General features: G+C 36.6%; 1 protein-coding gene across 1 annotated transcript in view; it reads left to right on the top strand.

Moving 5' to 3' along the window:
• Positions 1-22,788, top strand: part of igfbp2a (insulin-like growth factor binding protein 2a) — a 56,980-nt gene that overhangs the window by 28,150 nt on the left and 6,042 nt on the right. The window contains exon 2 of the mRNA XM_062062251.1: positions 16,829-16,998. Within this exon, the coding sequence (XP_061918235.1) occupies positions 16,829-16,998 (170 nt within the window). The remainder of the gene's footprint in view (positions 1-16,828; positions 16,999-22,788) is intronic.

Below are 22,788 nucleotides of genomic sequence, written 5' to 3'. Positions count from 1 at the left end.
CAGAAGTGCTGATATCAACCAAACCTAACCCCCCCCCCCCCCCCTTTCCACATCCCACCCCCCGGATTGTAAATAATGTAAATAATTCAATGTATATACTCTGATGATTAACTTGTGTGATGACTGTATTATGCTGATAGTATATATTTGTACCATGAATTGTTTTAAGTGGACCCCAACTTAAACAAGTTGAAAACTTATTGGGGTGTTACCATTTAGTGGTCAATTGTACGGAATATGTACTGTACTGTGCAATCTACTAATACACGTTTCAATCAATCAATCAAAAAATCAAAACACACACATAGACACACACAGCAGGACAACAGCTAGCTACTAAAGCTTCAATGTAAAGTATGGGTGACTGATCCAGATGTCGATATTTAGTACAGTATCAGTATATCAACAATTCTAAAGTGATTAGATTGATATTTTTCTTTTTCTTATTATTACAAAATCCATATTTTTTGGGGGGGTTGTTTTTGTTTAGGAAGCCTCTAGATCAGTGGTTCTTAACCTGGGTTCGATCGAACCCTAGGGGTTCGGTGAGTCGGACTCAGGGGTTCGGCGGAGGTCAATTAAGACACACCCGACTCATCGTGTAAATACAAACTTCTCTCTATCGGCGTATTACGGATACGGCAACAGCTGACTGGTTTGCAGGTGTGTAATTTGTTGTGAGTTTATGCACTGTGTTGGTTTTGTTGTTTGAACAAGGTGATGTTCATGCACGGTTCATTTTGTGCACCAGTAAAAAAAACATGGTTACACTTTAGTATGGGGAACATATTCACCATTAATTAGTTGTTTGTTAACATGCAAATTAGTAACATATTGGCTCTTAACTAGTCATTATTAATTACTTATTAATGCCTTATTCGGCATGGCCTTATTATAACCCCTAACCCTCTAACCCTGACCCTAACCCTAACCAAATAACTCTAAATTAAGTCTTTATTACTTAGATTATGTTCCCTTAGTATCCAAATAACTCTAAATTAAGTCTTTATTACTTAGACTATGTTCCCCTAGTGTCCAAATAACTCTAAATTAAGTCTTTGTTACTTAGAATATGTTCCCCTAGTGTCCGAATAACTCTAAATTAAGTCTTTATTACTTAGACTATGTTCCCCTAGTGTCCGAATAACTCTAAATTAAGTCTTTATTACTTAGACTATGTTCCCCTAGTGTCCGAATAACTCTAAATTAAGTCTTTATTACTTAGACTATGTTCCCCTAGTGTCCGAATAACTCTAAATTAAGTCTTTATTACTTAGAATATGTTCCCCTAGTGTCCGAATAACTCTAAATTAAGTCTTTATTACTTAGACTATGTTCCCCTAGTGTCCGAATAACTCTAAATTAAGTCTTTATTACTTAGAATATGTTCCCCTAGTGTCCGAATAACTCTAAATTAAGTCTTTATTACTTAGACTATGTTCCCCTAGTGTCCGAATAACTCTAAATTAAGTCTTTATTACTTAGACTATGTTCCCCTAGTGTCCGAATAACTCTAAATTAAGTCTTTATTATTTAGACTATGTTCCCCTAGTGTCCGAATAACTCTAAATTAAGTCTTTATTATTTAGACTATGTTCCCCTAGTGTCCGAATAACTCTAAATTAAGTCTTTATTATTTAGACTATGTTCCCCTAGTGTCCGAATAACTCTAAATTAAGTCTTTATTACTTAGACTATGTTCCCCTAGTGTCCAAATAACTCTAAATTAAGTCTTTATTACTTAGACTATGTTCCCCTAGTGTCTGAATAACTCTAAATTAAGTCTTTATTACTTAGACTATGTTCCCCTAGTGTCCAAATAACTCTAAATTAAGTCTTTATTACTTAGACTATGTTCCCCTAGTGTCCGAATAACTCTAAATTAAGTCTTTATTACTTAGACTATGTTCCCCTAGTGTCCAAATAATTCCAAATTAAGTCTTTATTACTTAGACTATGTTCCCCTAGTGTCCAAATAACTCTAAATTAAGTCTTTATTACTTAGACTATGTTCCCCTATTGTCCAAATAACTCTAAATTAAGTCTTTATTACTTAGACCATGTTCCCCTAGTGTCCAAATAACTCTAAATTAAGTCTTTATTATATAGACTATGTTCCCCTAGTGTCCAAATAACTCTAAATTAAGTCTTTATTACTTAGACTATGTTCCCCTAGTGTCCAAATAACTCTAAATTAAGTCTTTATTATTTAGACTATGTTCCCCTAGTGTCCGAATAACTCTAAATTAAGTCTTTATTACTTAGAATATGTTCCCCTAGTGTCCGAATAACTCTAAATTAAGTCTTTATTACTTAGACTATGTTCCCCTAGTGTCCGAATAACTCTAAATTAAGTCTTTATTACTTAGACTATGTTCCCCTAGTGTCCGAATAACTCTAAATTAAGTCTTTATTATTTAGACTATGTTCCCCTAGTGTCCGAATAACTCTAAATTAAGTCTTTATTATTTAGACTATGTTCCCCTAGTGTCCGAATAACTCTAAATTAAGTCTTTATTATTTAGACTATGTTCCCCTAGTGTCCGAATAACTCTAAATTAAGTCTTTATGACTTAGACTATGTTCCCTTAGTGTCCGAATAACTCTAAATTAAGTCTCTATTACTTAGACTATGTTCCCCTAGTGTCCGAATAACTCTAAATTAAGTCTTTATTACTTAGACTATGTTCCCCTAGTGTCCAAATAACTCTAAATTAAGTCTTTATTACTTAGACTATGTTCCCCTAGTGTCAAAATAACTCTAAATTAAGTCTTTATTACTTAGACTATGTTCCCCTAGTGTCCAAATAACTCTAAATTAAGTCTTTATTACTTAGACTATGTTCCCCTAGTGTCCAAATAACTCTAAATTAAGTCTTTATTACTTAGACCATGTTCCCCTAGTGTCCAAATAACTCTAAATTAAGTCTTTATTATATAGACTGTTCCCCTAGTGTCCAAATAACTCTAAATTAAGTCTTTATTACTTAGACTATGTTCCCCTAGTGTCCAAATAACTCTAAATTAAGTCTTTATTATTTAGACTATGTTCCCCTAGTGTCCAAATAAATCTAAATTAAGTCTTTATTACTTAGACCATGTTCCCTTAGTGTCCAAATAACTTAGAGTTAATAATTTAGAGTTATTCGTACATTAGGGGAACATAGTCTAAGTAATAAAGACTTAATTTAGAGTTATTCGGACACTAGGGGAACATAGTCTAAGTAATAAAGACTTAATTTAGAGTTATTCGGACACTAGGGGAACATAGTCTAAGTAATAAAGACTTAATTTAGAGTTATTTGGATACTAGGGGAACATAGTCTAAGTAATAAAGACTTAATTTAGAGTTATTTGGTTAGGGTTAGGGTCAGGGTTAGAGGGTTAGGGTTATAATAAGGCCATGCAGAATAAGGCATTAATAAGTAATTAATAATGACTAGTTAAGAGCCAATATTTTACTAATTTGCATGTTAACAAACAACTAATTAATGGTGAATATGTTCCCCATACTAAAGTGTTACCATGTTTTTTTACTGGTGCACAAAATGAACCGTGCATGAACATCACCTTGTTCAAACAACAAAACCAACACAGTGCATAAACTCAAATTAAATTAAGTCTTTGTTACTTAGACTATGTTCCCCTAGTGTCCGAATAACTCTAAATTAAGTCTTTATTACTTAGACTATGTTCCCCTGTTGTCCAAATAACTCTAAATTAAGTCTTTATTACTTAGACTATGTTCCCCTAGTGTCCAAATAACTGTAAATTAAGTCTTTTGTTTCTTAGAATATGTTCCCCATACTAAAGTGTTTCGATACTTTTTGATACTTTTCTAAATAAAGGGGACCACAAAAAATTGCATTATTGGCTTTATTTTAACAAAAAAATCTTAGGGTACATTAAACATATGTTTCTCATTGCAAGATTGTCCTTAAATAAAATAGTGAGCATACAAGACGACTTGTCTTTTATTAGTAAGTAAGCAAACAAAGGCTCCTAATTTAGCTGCTGACATATGCAGTAACATATTGTGTCATTTTCCATTCTATTATTTTGTCAAAATTATTAAGGACAAGTGGTAGAAAATTAATTACTAATCTACTTGTTCATTTACTGTTAATATCTGCTTACTTTCTCTCCTAACATGTTCTATCCGGGCTTTCTGCTCCGCCGCTCCCAGTTTGTGGAACGCTCTCCCTGACCACCTGAGGGCACCACAGACTGTGGATGCTTTTTATAAAAAGCTTAAAAACCCTTCTTTTTTAAAAAGCCTTTTTTTTAGATATATGCATACGAGTTTTAACTCTGTTCTGTTCTAGTTTTTATTTTGATTTATTTTTTATTATCTTTTTATTTTTATTTTTTTTAATACACTGTAGCACTTTGAGGTTGTTTACTCAATGCAAAGTGCTTCTTACAAATACAATCTATTATTATTATTATTATTACTATCTACACTTCTGTTAAAATGTAATAATCATTTTTTCTTCTGTTGTTTGATACTTTACATTAGTTTTGGATGATACCACAAATTTGGGCATCAATCCGATACCAAGTCTTTGCAGGATCATACATTGGTCATATTCAAAGTCCTCATGTGCCCAGGGACATATTTCCTGAGTTTATAAACATAATATACATTTTTTAAAAACGAAAGAAGATAATGTGAACTTGTGATGCCAAAAAATATCGACGTAATCATAGTAGTATCGACTAGATACGCTACTGTACTTGGTATCATTACAGTGGATGTCAGCGTTTGTTTACATTTTGACGCCGGTGAGCTACGATGTGTAGTGAAGCATGTTTAGCTATTCCTCGTCCTGCAGGGATGATACTTGTAAGAAACTCACTATATTTGTCGCCATGGAGACAAGGAGTAAGGCTAGCCATGTCTTAAAGCAGTGTTTTTCAACCACTGTGCCGCGGCACACTAGTGTGCCGTGAGATATTGTCTGGTGTGCCGTGGGAAATTATGCAACTTCACCTAATTGGGCCAAAAAATATTTTTTGCAAATCAATAATTATAATAATGTGCCATTGTCTAGTGCAGGGGTCGGCAACCCGCGGCTCTAGAGCCGCATGCGGCTCTTTAGCGCCGCCCTAGTGGCTCTCTGGAGCTTTTTCATAAATGTATGAAAAATGGAAAAAGATGAGGGGAAACAAATATATTTTTTGTTTTAATATGGTTTCTGTAGGAGGACAAACATGACACAAACCTCCCTAATTGTTATAAAGCACACTGTTTATATTAAACATGCTTCACTGATTCGAGTATTTGGCGAGCGCCGTTTTGTCCTACTAATGTTGGCGGTCCTTGAACTCACCGTAGTTTGTTTACATGTATAACTTTCTCCGACTTTCTAGGACGTGTTTTATGCCACTTCTTTTTCTGTCTCATTTTGTCCACCAAACTTTTAACGTTGTGCGTGAATGCACAAAGGTGAGTTGTGTTGATGTTATTGACTTGTGTGGAGTGCTAATCAGACATATTTGGTCACTGCATGACTGCAAGCTAATCGATGCTAACATGCTATTTAGGCTAGCTATATGTACATATTGCATCATCATGCCTCATTTGTAGCTATATTTGAGGTCATGTAGTTTCCTTTAAGTCATCTTAATTCAATTTATATCTCATGACACACTATCTGTATGTAATATGGCTTTTAATTTTTTGCGGCTCCAGACAGATTTGTTTTTGTATTTTTGGTCCAATATGGCTCTTTCAACATTTTGGGTTGCCGACCCCTGGTCTAGTGCAGTGTTTTTCAACCTTTTTTGGTATGTAAAAGGTATGTAATGCTTAAACCAAAAATGAACAAAAGGCACTGAAGCATAGGGATGGCTATGCAAAACAAAAGTAAAACTGAACTGGCTACAAAGTAAACAAAAACAGAATGCTGGACGACAGCAAAAACTTACAGCGTGTGGAGCGGAGACGGCATCCACAAAGTACGTCTGTACATGACATGACGTGACAATCAACAGTGTCCCCACAAAGAAGGATAGAGTACGCACAACTTAAATAGTCTTGATTGCCAAAACAAAGCAGGTGCGGGCATTGGAACTCAAAGGAAGGCGTGACGCTGCTACAGGAGAACACCAACAAAACAGGAAGGGTCACCAAATTAACAGCGCAGGACAGAAACTAAAGCACTATACACAGGAAACAACAACAAACTCAAAATAAGGCATGACAACCTGGTGGAGTTTCATTTTCTAACCTTTTCTGCCGGTGGTGTGCCTTTGTATTTTATTTTATGAACAAAATGTGCCTTGGCTCAAAAAAGGTTGAAAAACACTGTCTTAAAGCACCTCTTCCTGAGGGCGTTTCAGTGTTATAACTTCACCTTTATCGTCAGTTTTTAAGCCAAAATGCATCCGTTCTCCCTTTTCTGTCTACACACTGTGTCTGCTTGTAAGTACTCCGTGATTGTGCGCTGCCGAACATGCTCCTCTGCTCGTAAACCAGCAACGACACGACTTCTCAGAGGCGGTATCGTACGGAAAATGATTCATTAGTATCGCGGTACTATACTGATACCGGTATACCGTACAACCCTATTGCACACTGTGTTTTCAGTGGGAATTTGGCTCCGTGGTGGGAACAAGGTGGTCCGCCTCAGTGCTGCTGGAAGTGGGAGGCAGAGTGGAAAGAAACAGCCGTCCCATCTGAAACAACATTGTCAGCTATCAAAGGGCATTCCTGTGCACCTGCGGGGGCGTCCAGACCAAGACTGTAAGACTGAAATAGTCCGGAGATAATCCTCGTAAAAACCTTCTTCTAAAAAACTGGTGCCACGGACCCCAGCCCCCCCCCCCCCCCCCCATCTACTCCTATGGAGGGCGGCAACTGTACGCCTAGGCTTGCCAAGAATCTCCTTGTGCTTGTGTTGAGAACCAGAATAACTTTTCACCCGCCCCTTTGCTGGTTTAAGACTTTTGTTTGAAATGCTTGCTGCTGCAGAGTCCACATTGAGTCCAAGCATCCTTAAGCGGGACACTTCAGCCGTGGTTGCGCTCCATGCTGCGCCCCGAGTGTTGGAATCATTCAATGACAAAATCTTAAAATGATGGCATTTAGAGGAAAAGTTGTGCACTTACTGTACGTTGCTGAGGACCAGGGACGTGCACGTGATTATAGAGGGGCAGGGGCTCAAAGTCAGAAAAGGGCAGGAATTTTTTTTTTTGGTCCTTTACACCAGTGATTTTCAACCACTGTGCCGCGGCACACCGTGAGATATTGCCTGGTGTGCCGTGGGACATTATGTAACTTAACCTAATTGGTCCAAAAAATATTTTTTGCAAATCAATAATCATAATAATGTGCCGTTGTCTAGTGCCTGTGCTGTGTAGCGCTTGGCAGGGTCATCTTGTAATACTCCATACCAGTAGGTGGCAGCAGGTAGTTCATTGCTTTGTAGAAGTCGGAACGCGTCGAGGATGGTTTGTCGTGATCCCAATATGCAGAGCACAGCGGGAGACAGTGTGCAGGTAAAAAGGTATGTAACGCTTAAACCAAAAATGATTAAAAGGCACTGAAGCATAGGAATGGCTATGTAAAACAAAAGTAAAACTGAACTGGCTACAAAGTCAACAAAAACAGAATGCTGGACGACAGCAAAAACTTACAGCGTGTGGAGCAAAGACGGCGTCCACAAAGCACATCCCGTACATGACATGACAAATAAACAATGTCCCCACAAAGAAGGATAGCGTACGCACAACTTAAATAGTCTTGATGGCGAAAACAAAGCAGGTGCGGGCAATAGCACTCAAAGGAAGGCGTGAAGCTGCTACAGGAGAACACCAACAAAACAGGAAGGGTCACCAAAATAACAGCGCAAGACAGGGACTAAAGCACGACACACAGGAAACAACAACAACAAACTCAAAATAAGGCACGACAACCTGGTGGAGTTTAATTTTTTAACCTTTTCTGCTGGTGGTGTGCCTCCGTATTTTTTTTATTAAAAAAATGTGCCTTGGCTCAAAAAAGGTTGAAAAACACTGCTTTACACAATATGGAAATTAATGTAAAATTAAATTTGCTAATAGGAAGCTAACTACTTAGCTGTGTGTCCTTTGTAGGTAAAAGTGATTGCCATTTCTTTTGAGTCAAAAAATTATTGTCATAATGAGTTAATTCACATTATCATTGGCTTGGAAGACATGAAAAGCAACAAAACACTGGTTTATTATTAGGCTATTTATTGTTAAAGATAAGCACTTTAAAATTCAACATTGAACAGTGCAACATGAACTTTGAAAAAAATAAATAAATAAATAAATACCCAAATGGAAAAAACTTCAATGTGAAAATCGGTCCTTCTTCCCTTAACTTGATGAAAACACCATCAAGTTGTAACTTATGGTGTATCTCACTTAATGCTCGGACTAAACAACTGAAACGCAACACGGGGCCAAAAATATGGACCAGGGGCCAGTAGAGGGCTGTATCCTTTCTTTTTTTGGCATTGTGCTGCAGGCATAATCAACATGAATCAAGTTTAAATACAGATGGTAATATTCCTAACAGATAACCTACATCTTATATCCCCAGAATGCTGAAATTATTATTATTATTAATAATAATAATTATTATTATTATTATTACTGTTATTATTATTCTTATTATTGTCATTATTATCATTATTATTATTTTGTTAACCCACACAGTAATAGCACAATAAACTTTATATCTAAAACTCTACTGTGAGAAAAATGTGATCCACCGTAAACACAGTGCATTTTATTTTGAAAATGAACCCGGTGTTTTATTTTGTATTTTGTTCACTACTTCCTGTCCCGCACGATCCGCTCTGCTCTGTGCGGACTTGATGTGCCGTGCTCAATTGATGCGCCGTACTCCGACGTCCGGCAATAACAGAAGCTGACACATTGAATAATAGACTAATACAGCGTTTTTCTGAAATATTACCCATATTAGATGCTGAATAAGTGGACAGCGACTAGACCATAACTCACAGGTTCAAGTTGCTCCACTGTCACGTCTCAGGGGCGCAGTTGGCTCTCTCTCCTCTCACTTACTCACTCACTCAGCCGGTATTACAAGAAAACGTGGAGTTTTTGTACCACTGTTTTTTTTTTTTTACATCTCTGACAGGAATTTATTAATGTTGATTAAAGTGAAAAAACAAAAACAAAAGACGAGACGAGGCAAAAAAGGGCAGGGGCTCGAGCATCCATAGGGCCCTATGTGTGCACGTGCCTGCTGAGGACTATTTGCCACAGTTAAACATTACAACAGACCGTGTATAAGGCCTACAGTAGTGCTAACATGAGTGTAGGGCTGGGCGATATAGACCTAATGATCCCATTGTATTTTAGCCCATAATCCAGGGGTCGGCAACCCAAAATGTTGAAAGAGCCATATTTGACCAAAAATACAAACAAAAAATCGGTCTGGAGCCGCAAAAAATGTAAAGCTTTATATAAGTGTTGTAATGATGTAAGTGTCTATATTAGCTATATTAGCCTACTATCAAAATGACTATGTGTCGCAAATCTTCATTGACAGAAAAGTTGAAATGTAATATGTATTCTACACATGTTTACAACATTGGAAAACATTACTAAAACGGAGGCTTTTCAGAGGGTGTGATAACTCCTGCAAATGACTGGCTTAGAATGGCCAAAGGTAAAGATGTGTGTGTTCAAGTTGAAGGAAACTGCACATAAAATGACTTCAAATATACCTAAAATACGAGGCATAATGGTGCAATATGTACATACAGCTAGGATAAATAGCATAAATAGTAGGGATGTCCGATAATGGCTTTTTGCCGATATCCGATATTCCGATATTGTCCAACTCTTTAATTACCGATACCGATATCAACCGATACCGATATCAACCGATATATGCAGTCGTGGAATTAACACATTATTATGCCTAATTTGGACAACCAGGTATGGTGAAGATAAGGTACTTTTTAAAAAAAATAGTAAAATAAGATAAATAAATTAAAAAAAATTTTCTTGAATAAAAAAGAAAGTAAAACAATATAAAAACAGTTACATAGAAACTAGTAATGAATGAAAATGAGTCAAATTAACTGTTAAAGGTTAGTACTATTAGTGGAGCAGCAGCACGCACAATCATGTGTGCTTACGGACTGTATCCCTTGCAGACTGTATTGATATATATTGATATATAATGTAGGAACCAGAATATTAATAACAGAAAGAAACAACCCTTTTGTGTGAATGAGTGTAAATGGGGGAGGGAGGTTTTTTGGGTTGGTGCACTAATTGTAAGTGTATCTTGTGTTTTTTATGTTGATTTAATTAAAAAAAAAAAAAAAAAAAAAAACGATACCGATAATAAAAAAACCGATACCGATAATTTCCGATATTACATTTTAACGCATATATCGGACATCTCTAATAAATAGCATAAATAGCATGTAAGCATTGATTAGCTTGCATTGATGCAGTGACCAAAGATGCCCGATTAGCACTCCACACAAGTCAATAACATCAACAAAGCTCACCTTTGTGCATTCACGGACAGCATAAAAAGTTTGGTGGACAAATAGAGACAAAAAAGGAGTGGTAAAAAACACGCCTTACTGTGGCAGCATCAAGGAAAGTTGTACAAGTAAAACAAACTGCGGTGCGTTCAAGGACTTCCGAAATTAGTAGGACAAAATGGCGCGCGGCAAATACTCTCATCAGTGAAGCATGTTTAATGTAAACAGTGGGGTTTCTAACAATTAGGAAGGTTTGTGTCATGTTTGTCCATCTACAGAAACAATATTCAAACACAAAATATATTTTTTTCCCCCCATCTTTTTCCATTTTCACACTTTTTTGAAAAAGCTCTAGGGAGCCACTGTGGCTCGAGAGCCGCGCGTTGCCGACCCCCCCAATAAACAACTAACCCATACATGAAAATATCCAATATCTCTACCGAGCCTTGATTTTAAATTTTCTGGACTGACGAGGATGCCAAATACACAAAAACAGGTACCAACAAGTAAGAAACGTAGGTTTTGTATGATAGGATTCCAATTTAAGAGGTGTTTTGAGATAATAATAAAAAAAAAAACTTGAAAATAATGTAAAAAAAAGTCTAATATATTCTCCAATATTCTTCTTTTATGTTTTTGTTATAAAAGAACAACATGTAAGATATTTTAAGAGGACATGTTTAAACTTCAGCAGCAGCACACTAAAAAATGTTGGGTTAAAATATAACCCAATTTCAACCCAACTGCTGGTTCAGAAAAGGACAAACACCTTTTTTGAGTTATTTTAACTCAACATTTTGGGTTAATTCAACCAAACTTTTGCATTGAATTATTTCACCAAAAAGTTGAGCTATGATAACCTAATGTTGGGTTATTCCCAACCAAACTATTGGGTTAAATTATTTAACCCAAAAGTTGAGTTATGCCAACTCAATGTTGGTTGTTTCATAACCCAACTGTTGGGTTGAATTTATTTAACACAAAAGCTGAGTTATGCTCACTACAATGTTGGGTTATTCCAAACCCAACTATTGGGTTGCACAATTTAGCGCTCCTTGACCCAAAAGTTGGTTAGAAATGATACATTTTACTGCTGGTTTGTCCTACTCCTTCCCAACTACTGATCACAATTATTTTTATTCTATTAAAATATACTCAAAAGCAAGATATGAGTGACATTTTTTTTTACAAGAATTGTACAACATTTTACTGCGTGGGTTGTTCTCTCAGGATGCAGACAGGACTCCTGTCTGATTTATTGTCCATAAATCATGCGGGATTAGGGATGATATTCGAAACCGGTTCTCCCGGTTGTTCGATAAGAAAAGAACCATTCGATAAGAAAAGAACCGATTCCATGGACTGGAATCCCTTTTTGAGAACCGGTTCCTGTTATCGAGGCCACTATAGTAAAGAAAAAGAGTTGGTTCTTTATTCGAATCTCTGGGAACGAATCCCGTCCCACAAGAAATGCCCTGTGGAACATCACAGGAAATGACGTAGCTCAGTCATTAGACCAGGGATCACCAACCTTTTTGAAACCAAGAGCTACTTCTTGGGTAGTGATTAATGCGAAGGGCTACCAGTTTGATACACACTTAAATAAATTGCCAGAAATAGCCAATTTGCTCAATTTACCTTTAACTCTATGTTATTATTAATAATTAATGATATTTACACTTAATTGAAGAGTTTAAAAGAGGAGAAAACACGAAAATGTTTTTGAAACATAGTTTATCTTCAATTTCGACTCTTTAAAATTCAAAATTCAACCGAAAAAAAAGAAGAGAAAAACTAGCTAATTCGAATCTTTTTGAAAAAATTACAAAAATAATTTATGGAACAACATTAGTAATTTTTCCTGATTAAGATTAATTTTAGAATTTTGATGACATGTTTTAAATAGGTTAAAATCCAATCTGCACTTTGTTAGAATATATAACAAATTGGACCAAGCTATATTTCTAACAAAGACAAATCATTATTTCTTCTAGATTTTCCAGAACAAAATTTTTAAAAGAAATTCAAAAGACTTTGAAATAAGATTTTAATTTTATTCTACAGATTTTCTAGATTTGCCAGAATAATTTTTTGAATTTTAATCATAATAAGTTTGAAGAAATATTTCACAAATATTCTTCGTCGAAAAAACAGAAGTTAAAATGAAGAATTAAATTAAAATGTATTTATTATTCTTTACAATAAAAAACAATTTTTTACTTGAACATTGATTTAAATTGTCAAGAAAGAAGAGGAAGGAATTTAAAAGGTAAAAAGGTATATGTGTTTAAAAATCCTAAAATCATTTTTAAGGTTGTATTTTTTCTCTAAAATTGTCTTTCTGAAAATTATAAGAAGCAAAGTAAAACAAATTAATGCATTTATTTAAACAAGTGAAGACCAAGTCTTTAAAAAATTTTCTTGGATTTTCAAATTCTATTTGAGTTTTGTCTCTCTTAGAATTAAAAATGTCGGGCAAAGCGAGACCAGCTTGCTAGTAAATAAATACAATTTAAAAAATAGAGGCATCTCACTGGTAAGTGCTGCTATTTGAGCTATTTTTAGAACAGGCCAGCGGGCTACTCATCTGGTCCTTACGGGCTACCTGGTGCCCGCGGGCACCGCGTTGGAGACTCCTGCTCTATTAGATGCAATGGTCCTCATATGGAAGGCAATTTTCCTTGTTGATTTCTCAAGAAGGGTAGAAATACAAGAACACACACACACACACACACACACACACACACACACACACACACACACACACACACACACACACACACACACACACACACACACACACACACACACACACACACACACACCTAACAGCACTCACCAGTGGTCCAGTCTGGCTTGTGAAAGTCCATTTGTATTTCCAAACATATTTGTTTACATGTTATTCCTACAGTGTCCATTACAATTACACGTGCCATGGCCAGTGAGTTAGATCACGCCCCCACTTCCACACATACATTGCAGTCCTGTGAGAAATGCTTTACTTCTTCTTCCTTTTAGGAAGTCTAGCTGTGTTTTCTCTTTTTAAATCACAAGTGCCCAAATGACCCTGATTAAAAGTTTGCATAACGTAAATCTCGTCATGATCCCACTCGACAGTTTGGACTTTGTCATTTTGGTACCATTTTCTGTCCAGGTCCTCTTGTTTTATCAGTAGTTCCTGTTTGCAGCACCTTTCTTTACCTTCTCTTTCTTGTCCTGCCAGCACACCTGTTTTACAATAGGCCCTTTTCCACCAAAAGCTCAGGAACTTTAAGTTCCTGGAACCTTTAGTTCCTAAAACTTTAGGTTCCTGTAGAAGTGTATGGTTTGTGTTTCCACCACATTTCACAGTTCAGGGTAGTTTATACAAAATCAAGCTGAGGACATATGGAGGAGTGGTTTAGTACATTTTTAAACTGATATCATGTAAATAAACAGGTAATAATAAGCAGTGTTGGGTTAGTTACTGAAAACCAGTAACTAGTTACTTTATTTCAAAAGTAACTCAGTTACTTACACCAAAAAGTAATGCGTTACTGTGAAAAGTAACTATTTAGTTACTTATATATATATATATTTTATTTTTATTTTTTGAAGGCCCCCTTTAATGCCCTTTTAGCCTTCATTTCAGTACTGTTATTGCACTGGAGAATAATACAATCTGTATTTGCATCACTGGACACAATGTGGTCTACATACAACACACAAAAGACAAAGATTTGTTTCAGGCCAGAACAAATTGACACAACTATTTTAAATAGCTGCAACATAACATACATAAGTAACAAACAGCATAATAACAACATAGCTGTAAACCAAGGAAGGCACACACTACATACACAAAGCCTAACCAGGCGGTTTTTTCTCTCTCAAGGAATTGTGAAATAAAAGCATGTCTAAAGCCAAGAACACTCTACACATTTACCCAGTTTTAGTTTAGAGATAAGGAAAGATTGGCCTGGCCCACTAGCATCCCTCTTTATGTTTGTGAACTTTATAGTCTATACCAGGGGTCACCAACGCGGTGCCCGCAGGCACCAGGTAGCCCGTAAGGACCAGATGAGTAGCCCGCTGGCCTGTTCTAAAAATAGCTCAAATAGCAGCACTTACCAGTGAGCTGCCTCCATTTTTTAAATGTTATTTATTTACTAGCAAGCTGGTCTCGCTTTGCTCGACATTTTTAATTCTAAGAGAGACAAAACTCAAATAGAATTTGAAAATCCAAGAAAATATTTTAAAGACTTGGTCTTCACTTGTTTAGATAAATTAATTATTTTTTTTACTTTGCTTCTTATAACTTTCAGAAAGACAATTTTAGAGAAAAAATACAACCTTAAAAATGATTTTAGGATTTTTAAACACATATACTTTTTTACCTTTTAAATTCCTTCCACTTCTTTCCTGACAATTTAAATTAATGTTAAAAGTATTTTTTTTTTTTTATTGTAAAGAATAATAAATACATTTTGATTTAATTCTTCATTTTAGCTTCTGTTTTTTCGACGGAGAATATTTGTGAAATATTTCTTCAAACTTATTATGATTAAAATTCAAAACAATTATTCTGGCAAATCTAGAAAATCTTTAGAATCAAATGTAAATCTTATTTCAAAGTCTTTTGAATTTCTTTTAAAATTTTTGTTCTGGAAAATCTAGAAGAAATAATGATTTGTCTTTGTTAGAAATATAGCTTGGTCCAATTTGTTATAATTCTAACAAAGTGCAGATTGGATTTTAACATATTTAAAACATGTCATCAAAATTCTAAAATTAATCTTAATCAGGAAAAATTACTAATGATGTTCCATAAATTCTTTTTTTAATTTTTTCAAAAAGATTCGAATTAGCTAGTTTTTCTCTTCTTTTTTTCGGTTGAATTTTGAATTTTAAAGAGTCGAAATTGAAGATAAACTATGTTTCAAAATTTAATTGTCATTTTTTTTTGTGTTTTCTCCTCTTTTAAACCGTTCAATTAAGTGTAAATATCATTAATTATTAATAGAAACATAGAGTCAAAGGTAAATTGAGCAAATTGGCCATTTCTGGCTATTTATTTAAGTGTGTATCAAACTGGTAGCCCTTCGCATTAATCAGTACCCAAAAAGTAGCTCTTGGTTTCAAAAAGGTTGGTGACCCCTGGTCTATACATTTAGAGTGATGTGATTATCAAACACTCCAGAAGTCTAGAATGAAAGAGCAACAGTGTATAAGAGAACTGACAGAGTGTGTGTACCTTCAGTGCGCGGTGCCTCGTTAAAATCCAGCCGCTGATGCTTAGGAGGTGAAGTGTGTCTCTCTTTACTAGCTTCCTCGAATCATGTTGCTTTTGTAGCTGTTTCAGCAGATTTGAAATTGCTAGGATAGGATCTTTGATCCAAGACACAACTTGCATTTAACTAAAATGTTCTTTTCTTTGTGGTCTACAAAAGAAAAGTAGTGAGAGTATCTCCATGTTAAGAAACTCGGCTTCGGGCTTCGCCATGCCTTGTTAGTAAACACAGACACGCCGCCTCCCACACACACATATACACACAGACAGCCTCTTCCTTGTTGTCTCTTCCGAAGCGCTCCAATAAAACACACTCAGATCTCCTCAGTTTCTACCCGATGCTACATAAAAAAATAACGTAAAATAATGCAGTAACGCATCATGTAGTTACCGTAACTGAGTTACTGAATATAAAAAATAACGCGTTAGATTACTATTTACTGCCGAAAGTAACGGCGTTACAGTTAGTCCCACCACTGATAATAAGTAAGTAATTTAAATACAAAAGGAATCATATACAAAACGTTATGATTTACAAAATAAAGTGTACCTTTTGTCCGACAATCAGACAGTTGTCCTGAGTTCGGTAGAGTGGCACTTTCCAAAAACTCACAACCCCAATGGCACGTCGATGTGAATGACTATGAGAAACCTTGGAGAGGACCGCATATGTGGGTGACCCCCCTCCTCTAGGGGAGATTGGATGCAATGGACGTCGAGTGGGTCTGACGTAATATTGTGAAAGTCCAGTCTATAGTAGATCTAACATAACAGTGAGAGTCCAGTCCATAGTGGGGCCAGCATGAGACCATCCTGAGCGGAGACGGGTCAGCAGCGCAGAGACGTCCCCAACCGATGCACAGGCGAGCGGTCCACCCCGTGTCCCGACTCTGGACACTACTCTTGAACCATATGCTCCAACTCACCCCTGACACTTAGCAGGATAAAATATGAATGAATGAATTAGCACGTCCTAGACCTCCTTTAGGACAGTCTTGTGTGTACGCTTCAATATAAACACAGAGTTGTGTCTGTGTCAACTCTCCCCCTGCAGATGAAGCGGTGGCAATGTTGCCCGAGCCGGGCCTGGGCGAGGTCCACATACCCATGGACACCACCTGGATGGGACCCAAGGAGAGCGCTGTGCGACAACACCGTCAGGAGATGTTGACCAAGATGAAGACCAACAAGGTGGAAGAGACGAAACCTTCAAGGGCCAAACAGGTGAGGCCAGGCTAGGACTTGATGACCTGCACTAGGCCTATTTAACATTAACAGTACATAATGAGCAGTGGAGCGTCTAAAGGAGGGTGTCCAAAATCAGCAAGACCAAGAGCGATACGTGGTTTCATGCCTCATAAAGTGTCCTAGAACACCAGGAAAGTCGCTGGAGTTATTTCTAGTCATATACAGTCGTGGTCAAAAGTTTACATACACTTGTAAAGAACATAATGTCATGGCTGTCTTGAGTTTCTACGGATCCCCTAAAGGCCTACTGAAAGCCACTACTACCGACCACGCAGTCTGATAGTTTATATATCAATGATGAAATCTTAAGATTGCAACACATGCCAATACGGCCGGGTTAACTTATAAAGTGACATTTAAAATTTCCCGGGAAATATCCGGCTGAAACGTCGCGGTATGATGACGTATGCACGTGACGAAGTCAGTTTAACGGAAGTTATGGTACCCCGTAGAATCCTATACAAAAAGCTCTGTTTTCATTTAATAATTCCACAGTATTCTGGACATCTTTTGCAATTTGTTTAATGAACAATGAAGGCTGCAAAGAAGACAGTTGTAAGTGGGATCGGTGTATTAGCAGCGGACTACAGCAACACAACCAGGAGGACTTTGTTGGAGAGCAGACGCGCTAGCCGCCGACCTCACCTTGACTTCCTACGTCTCCGGGCCGCCAAACGCATCGGGTGAAGTCCTTCGTCCTTCCGCCGATCGCTGGAGCGCAGGTGAGCACGGGTGTTGATGAGTAGATGAGGGCTGGCTGGCGTAGGTGGAGAGCTAATGTTTTTAGCATAGCTCTGTGCGGTCCGGTTGCTAAGTTAGCTTCAATGGCGTCATTAGCACAGCATTGTTAACCTTCGCCAGCCTGGAAAGCATTAACCGTGTATTTACATGTCCACGGTTTAATAGTATTGTTGATTTTCTATCTATCCTTCCAGTCAGGGGTTTATTTTTTTTGTTTCTATATGCAGTTAAAGCACGATGCTATCACGTTAGCTCGTAGCTAAAGCATTTCGCCGATGTATTGTCGTGGAGATAAAAGGCACTGAATGTCCATTTCGCGTTCTCGACTCTCATTTTCAAGAGGATATAGTATCCGAGGGGGTTTAGAATACAAATCCGTGATCCACAATAGAAAAAGGAGAAAGTGTGGAATCCAATGAGCCAGCTTGTACCTAAGTTACGGTCAGAGCGAAAAAAAATATGTATTTAATTGCATTCTAGTCCGTCACTCTAACGTTCCTCATCCACGAATCTTTCATCCTCGCTCAAATTAATGGGGTAATGGTCCGAATCGCTCTAGCTGCGTTGAAAACAATAGGAAAATATGAGGGAGTGAACAACTGACAACGTCACGCTACTTCCGGTAGGGGCAAGGTTTTTTTTTATCAGAGACCAAAAGTTGCGACTTTATCGACGTTGTTCTCTACTAAATCCTTTCAGCAAAAATATGGCAATAACGCAAAATGATCAAGTATGACACATAGAATGAATCTGCTATTCCCGTTTGAATAAAAACAATTCATTTCAGTAGGCCTCTAAAGGGAGATGGGGGAAATAATTTTTTTAATAATTTTTTTTTTTTTTTTTTAGACACGTAAACTTTCTCGTGCGCATCAGAAACTTTCTATAGTTATAAAAAAAACAATTATTATTATTTTTTTACAAATGAGCACGAGAAACTTTCTCGTGCGCACGAGATACATGTCTCCTCCAAACATATTGCTGGGTATTGTGGCCAAACAGCTCAATTTTGGTTTCATCAGACTTCACATGGACAAAGATAAGACTTTCTGGAGGAAAGTTCTGTGGTCAGATGAAACAAAAATTGAGCTGTTTGGCCACAATACCCAGCAATATGTTTGGAGGAGAAAAAGTGAGGCCTTTAATCCCAGGAACACCATTCCTACCGTCAAGCATGGTGGTGGTAGTATTATGCTCTGGGCCTGTTTTGCTGCCAATGGAACTGGTGCTTTACAGAGAGTAAATGGGACAATGAAAAAGGAGGATTACCTCCAAATTCTTCAGGACAACCTAAAATCATCAGCCCGGAGGTTGGGTCTTGGGCGCAGTTGGGTGTTCCAACAGGACAATGACCCCTAACACACGTCAAAAGTGGTAAATGTGATGATTTTAGGTTGTCCTGAAGAATTTGGAGGTAATCCTCCTTTTTCATTGTCCCATTTACTCTCTGTAAAGCACCAGTTCCATTGGCAGCAAAACAGGCCTAGAGCATAATACTACCACCACCATGCTTGACGGTAGGGATGGTGTTCCTGGGATTAAAGGCCCCACTTTTTCTCCTCCAAACATATTGCTGGGTATTGTGGCCAAACAGCTCCATTTTTGTTTCATCTGACCACAGAACTTTCCTCCAGAAAGTCTTATCTTTGTCCATTTGATGTCAGATGAAACCAAAATTGAGCTGTTTGGCCACAATACCTAGAAATATGTTTGGAGGAGAAAAGGTGAGGCCTTTAATCCCAGGAACACCGTTCCTACCGAGAAACTTTTTATAAAGTTATAAAAAAATAAAAATGATATATATGTTTTTTTTTGTTTGTTTTTTTTAGACATGTATCTCGTGCGCACGAGAAAGCTTATCGTACACACGAGAAACTTTTTATAAAGTTATAAAAAAATAAAAAAAATAAAAATGATATTTATTTGTATCTCGTGCGCACGAGAAAGTTTCTCGTGCGCATTTGTAAAAAAATAAATAAAAAAAATTGTTTTTTTATAACTATAGAAAGTTTCTGGTGCGCACGAAAAAGTTTACATGTCTAAAAAAAAATAAAAAAAATAATAAAAAAAATTATTTCCCCCATCTCCCTTTAGAGGCCTACTGAAATGAAATGTTTTTATTCAAACGGGAATAGCAGATCCATTCTATGTGTCATACTTGATCATTTTGCGATATTGCCATATTTTTGCTGAAAGGATTTAGTATAGAACAACGTCGATAAAGTTCGCAACTTTTGGTCTCTGATAAAAAAAAACCTTGCCCCTACCGGAAGTAGCGTGACGTTGTCAGTTGTTCACTCCCTCATCGGGTTGGATGGGAAGTGTTAGTTTTTTCATCCAGGATGTCTTTGTTTGGATACTAAGAGGAAAACCAACATTTTGGAATAAGGCTGTAACATAACAAAACATGGAAAAGGTGAAGAGCTGTGAATACTTTCCGGATGCATTGCTTATATACTATAATGTATTTTAAAATATTGTTGGCAACACATCTCCGGCAGGCCATTGCATGTGAAGTGTGTTTTAAAGCACAGTTACACTGCCATCTACTGTATAGACTGGGAATGACGAGGTACAGTCACAAAAAAGTCCCATCAAAATGTCAACATCTATTTGTGGCAGTCCAAAATAATGATGTTCCAATCAGTGTTTTATGCTGATACTAACCATCTGTAACTGTATATTTTTTTTCAGTTTATTCATGGTGAGCGCTATTAACAGTTTAATAGTATCAACAAGTTCATTATTCCAGTGTTTTTCAACCACTGTCTGGTGTGCCATGGGAGATTATGTAGTTTCACCTAATTGGGTTAAAAGTATTTATTGCCAACCAGTAATTGTAATCCGCAAATGTGCCGTTGTTGAGTGTCTGTGCTGTCTAGAGCTCTGCAGAGTAACCGTGTAATACTCGTCCATATCAGTAGGTGGCAGCCGGTAGCTAATTGCTTTGTAGATGTCGGGAAAATGTTGTGTGAGACGATGATGGTTTGTCGTGATCACAATATGCAGACGACAGCGGGAGGCAGTGTGCAGGTAAAAAAGGTAACTAATGCTTAAACCAAAAATAAACAAAAAGTGAGTGCCCCTAAGATTAAAGATTAAAGTACCAATGATTGTCACACACAAGGCATTGAAGCTTAGGGAAGGCTATGCAGAACCAAACTAAAACTGAACTGGCTACAAAGTAAACAAAAACAGAATGCTGGACGACAGCAAAGACTTACAGCGTGTGGAGCAGACGGCGTCCACAAAGTACATCCGAACATTGACATGACAATCAACAATGTCCACAAAAAACAAGATAGCAACAACTTTAAATATTCTTGATTGCTAAGCTACAGCGCTCAAAGGAAGACATGAAACTGCAACAGGAAAATACAGACAAAACAGGAAAAGCCACCAAAACAGGAGCGCAAGACAAGAACTACAACAGTACGCACGGGAAAACACCTAAAAACTCAAAATAAGTCACGGCGTGATGTGACAGGTGGTGACAGTACACCTACTTTGAGACAAGAGCTACAGTGATGCATGGTTGGTTATGGTTTAAAGTCATATTCAACAATCGCAACAACGACTTTTTATTGTCTACGGAGTTTCATTTTTTAATAATTTCTGCTGGTGGTGTGCCTCTGGATTTTTTCAATGAAAAAAATGCGCCTTGGCTCAAAAAAAGGTTGAAAAACACGGCCTTATTCTATTGTATTACATACAATTGGTTGAGCGAAACAAAGTCAATAGTACACAATAACTAAACAAAAACGAAAATTATTGCCTGCTACTCATTTAGATTATTTTTTTTTTTTAGTCCGCAAAGTCCTCCTGTGCCCAGGGAATTATTTTCTGACAACATCATTTTTTTCGAGAATATAAAACTCATTCTAGTGTATAAACAAATTTAATCTACAATGCTGATAGACCATTATCCTCTAGTGATAATGATACTTAAGATACTCAGAAATGCACTTTATTTGCAAACAATGGAGGTGATTATTATTAGCTTAGGAACGCGGCAATGGGGAGACATAATTAGCTGCTAGTCGTTTGTCATCATAAATACAATGTCAGCCAGAGGGAATTGGAGTTTGTGATCAGTATTAAAAAGGCGATGGCAAATATGTTCTGTACTTAATCAAGAAAATCGGCCAATGAAAATCATAATACAAAAAATTGGCACATACAGTACCTAGTCCAAATTAATTTGTCACAAATACATGAATGTGTATAGGAAACACAGACATTCTACATATACAATAAAATCAATAACTTAAAACATTACTTAAAAAAAAGAGCGAAATAACCAGAAAAAGTTGAAATGTTAATATTAACAATTTTGTCACACTGCAAAAAGTCAGTGTTCAAAAACAAGAAAAAAAAATACAAAAGTGAGGGGTATTTTATTTGAACTAAGCAAAATTATCTGCCAAAAGAACAAGAACATTTGGCTTGTCAAGACTTTCCAAAACAAGTAAAATGAGCTAACCCAAAAATACCTTAAAATAAGTATATTCTCACTAATAACAAGTGCACTTTTCTTGGTAGAAGAAAAATGAGACCTTTTTGCTCAACATGTTGAACAATTCTTAAATTAAGTAAATGCTAGTGCCATTATCTTGACATAATGATATGCGCTCGGCATCATGATTTTGTTTTTCATGCTTAAAGTAGGAAATTATTACTTTAAAAAAGTACTTTTGTACTTGTGAGTGTTGATGACACAGCTTTGCAACAGTTGATATTCTAGTTTCAAGCATGTTTTACTCAATATAGGTCATCAAATCTCAGCAACAAGCTGTAATATCTTACTGAGATCATTTAGGACCAAAACCCTTAAAACAAGTAAAACACTCTAACATAAAATCTGCTTAGTGAGAAGAATGATCTCATCAGACAGAAAATAAGCAAATATCACCCTTATTTGAGATATTTATTTTTACTTAGATTTCAGTTTTTGCAGTGCAAGTATAACAAAAACCTGACATGTACGTTGTTTTTTGCTTATATAACTTATTGGCATATCTAAAT

The sequence above is a fragment of the Entelurus aequoreus genome, linkage group LG01, assembly GCF_033978785.1.
Source record: "Entelurus aequoreus isolate RoL-2023_Sb linkage group LG01, RoL_Eaeq_v1.1, whole genome shotgun sequence".
Classification (NCBI taxonomy): Eukaryota; Metazoa; Chordata; class Actinopteri; order Syngnathiformes; family Syngnathidae; genus Entelurus; species Entelurus aequoreus.
This window is presented reverse-complemented; position numbering and strand designations above follow the sequence as displayed.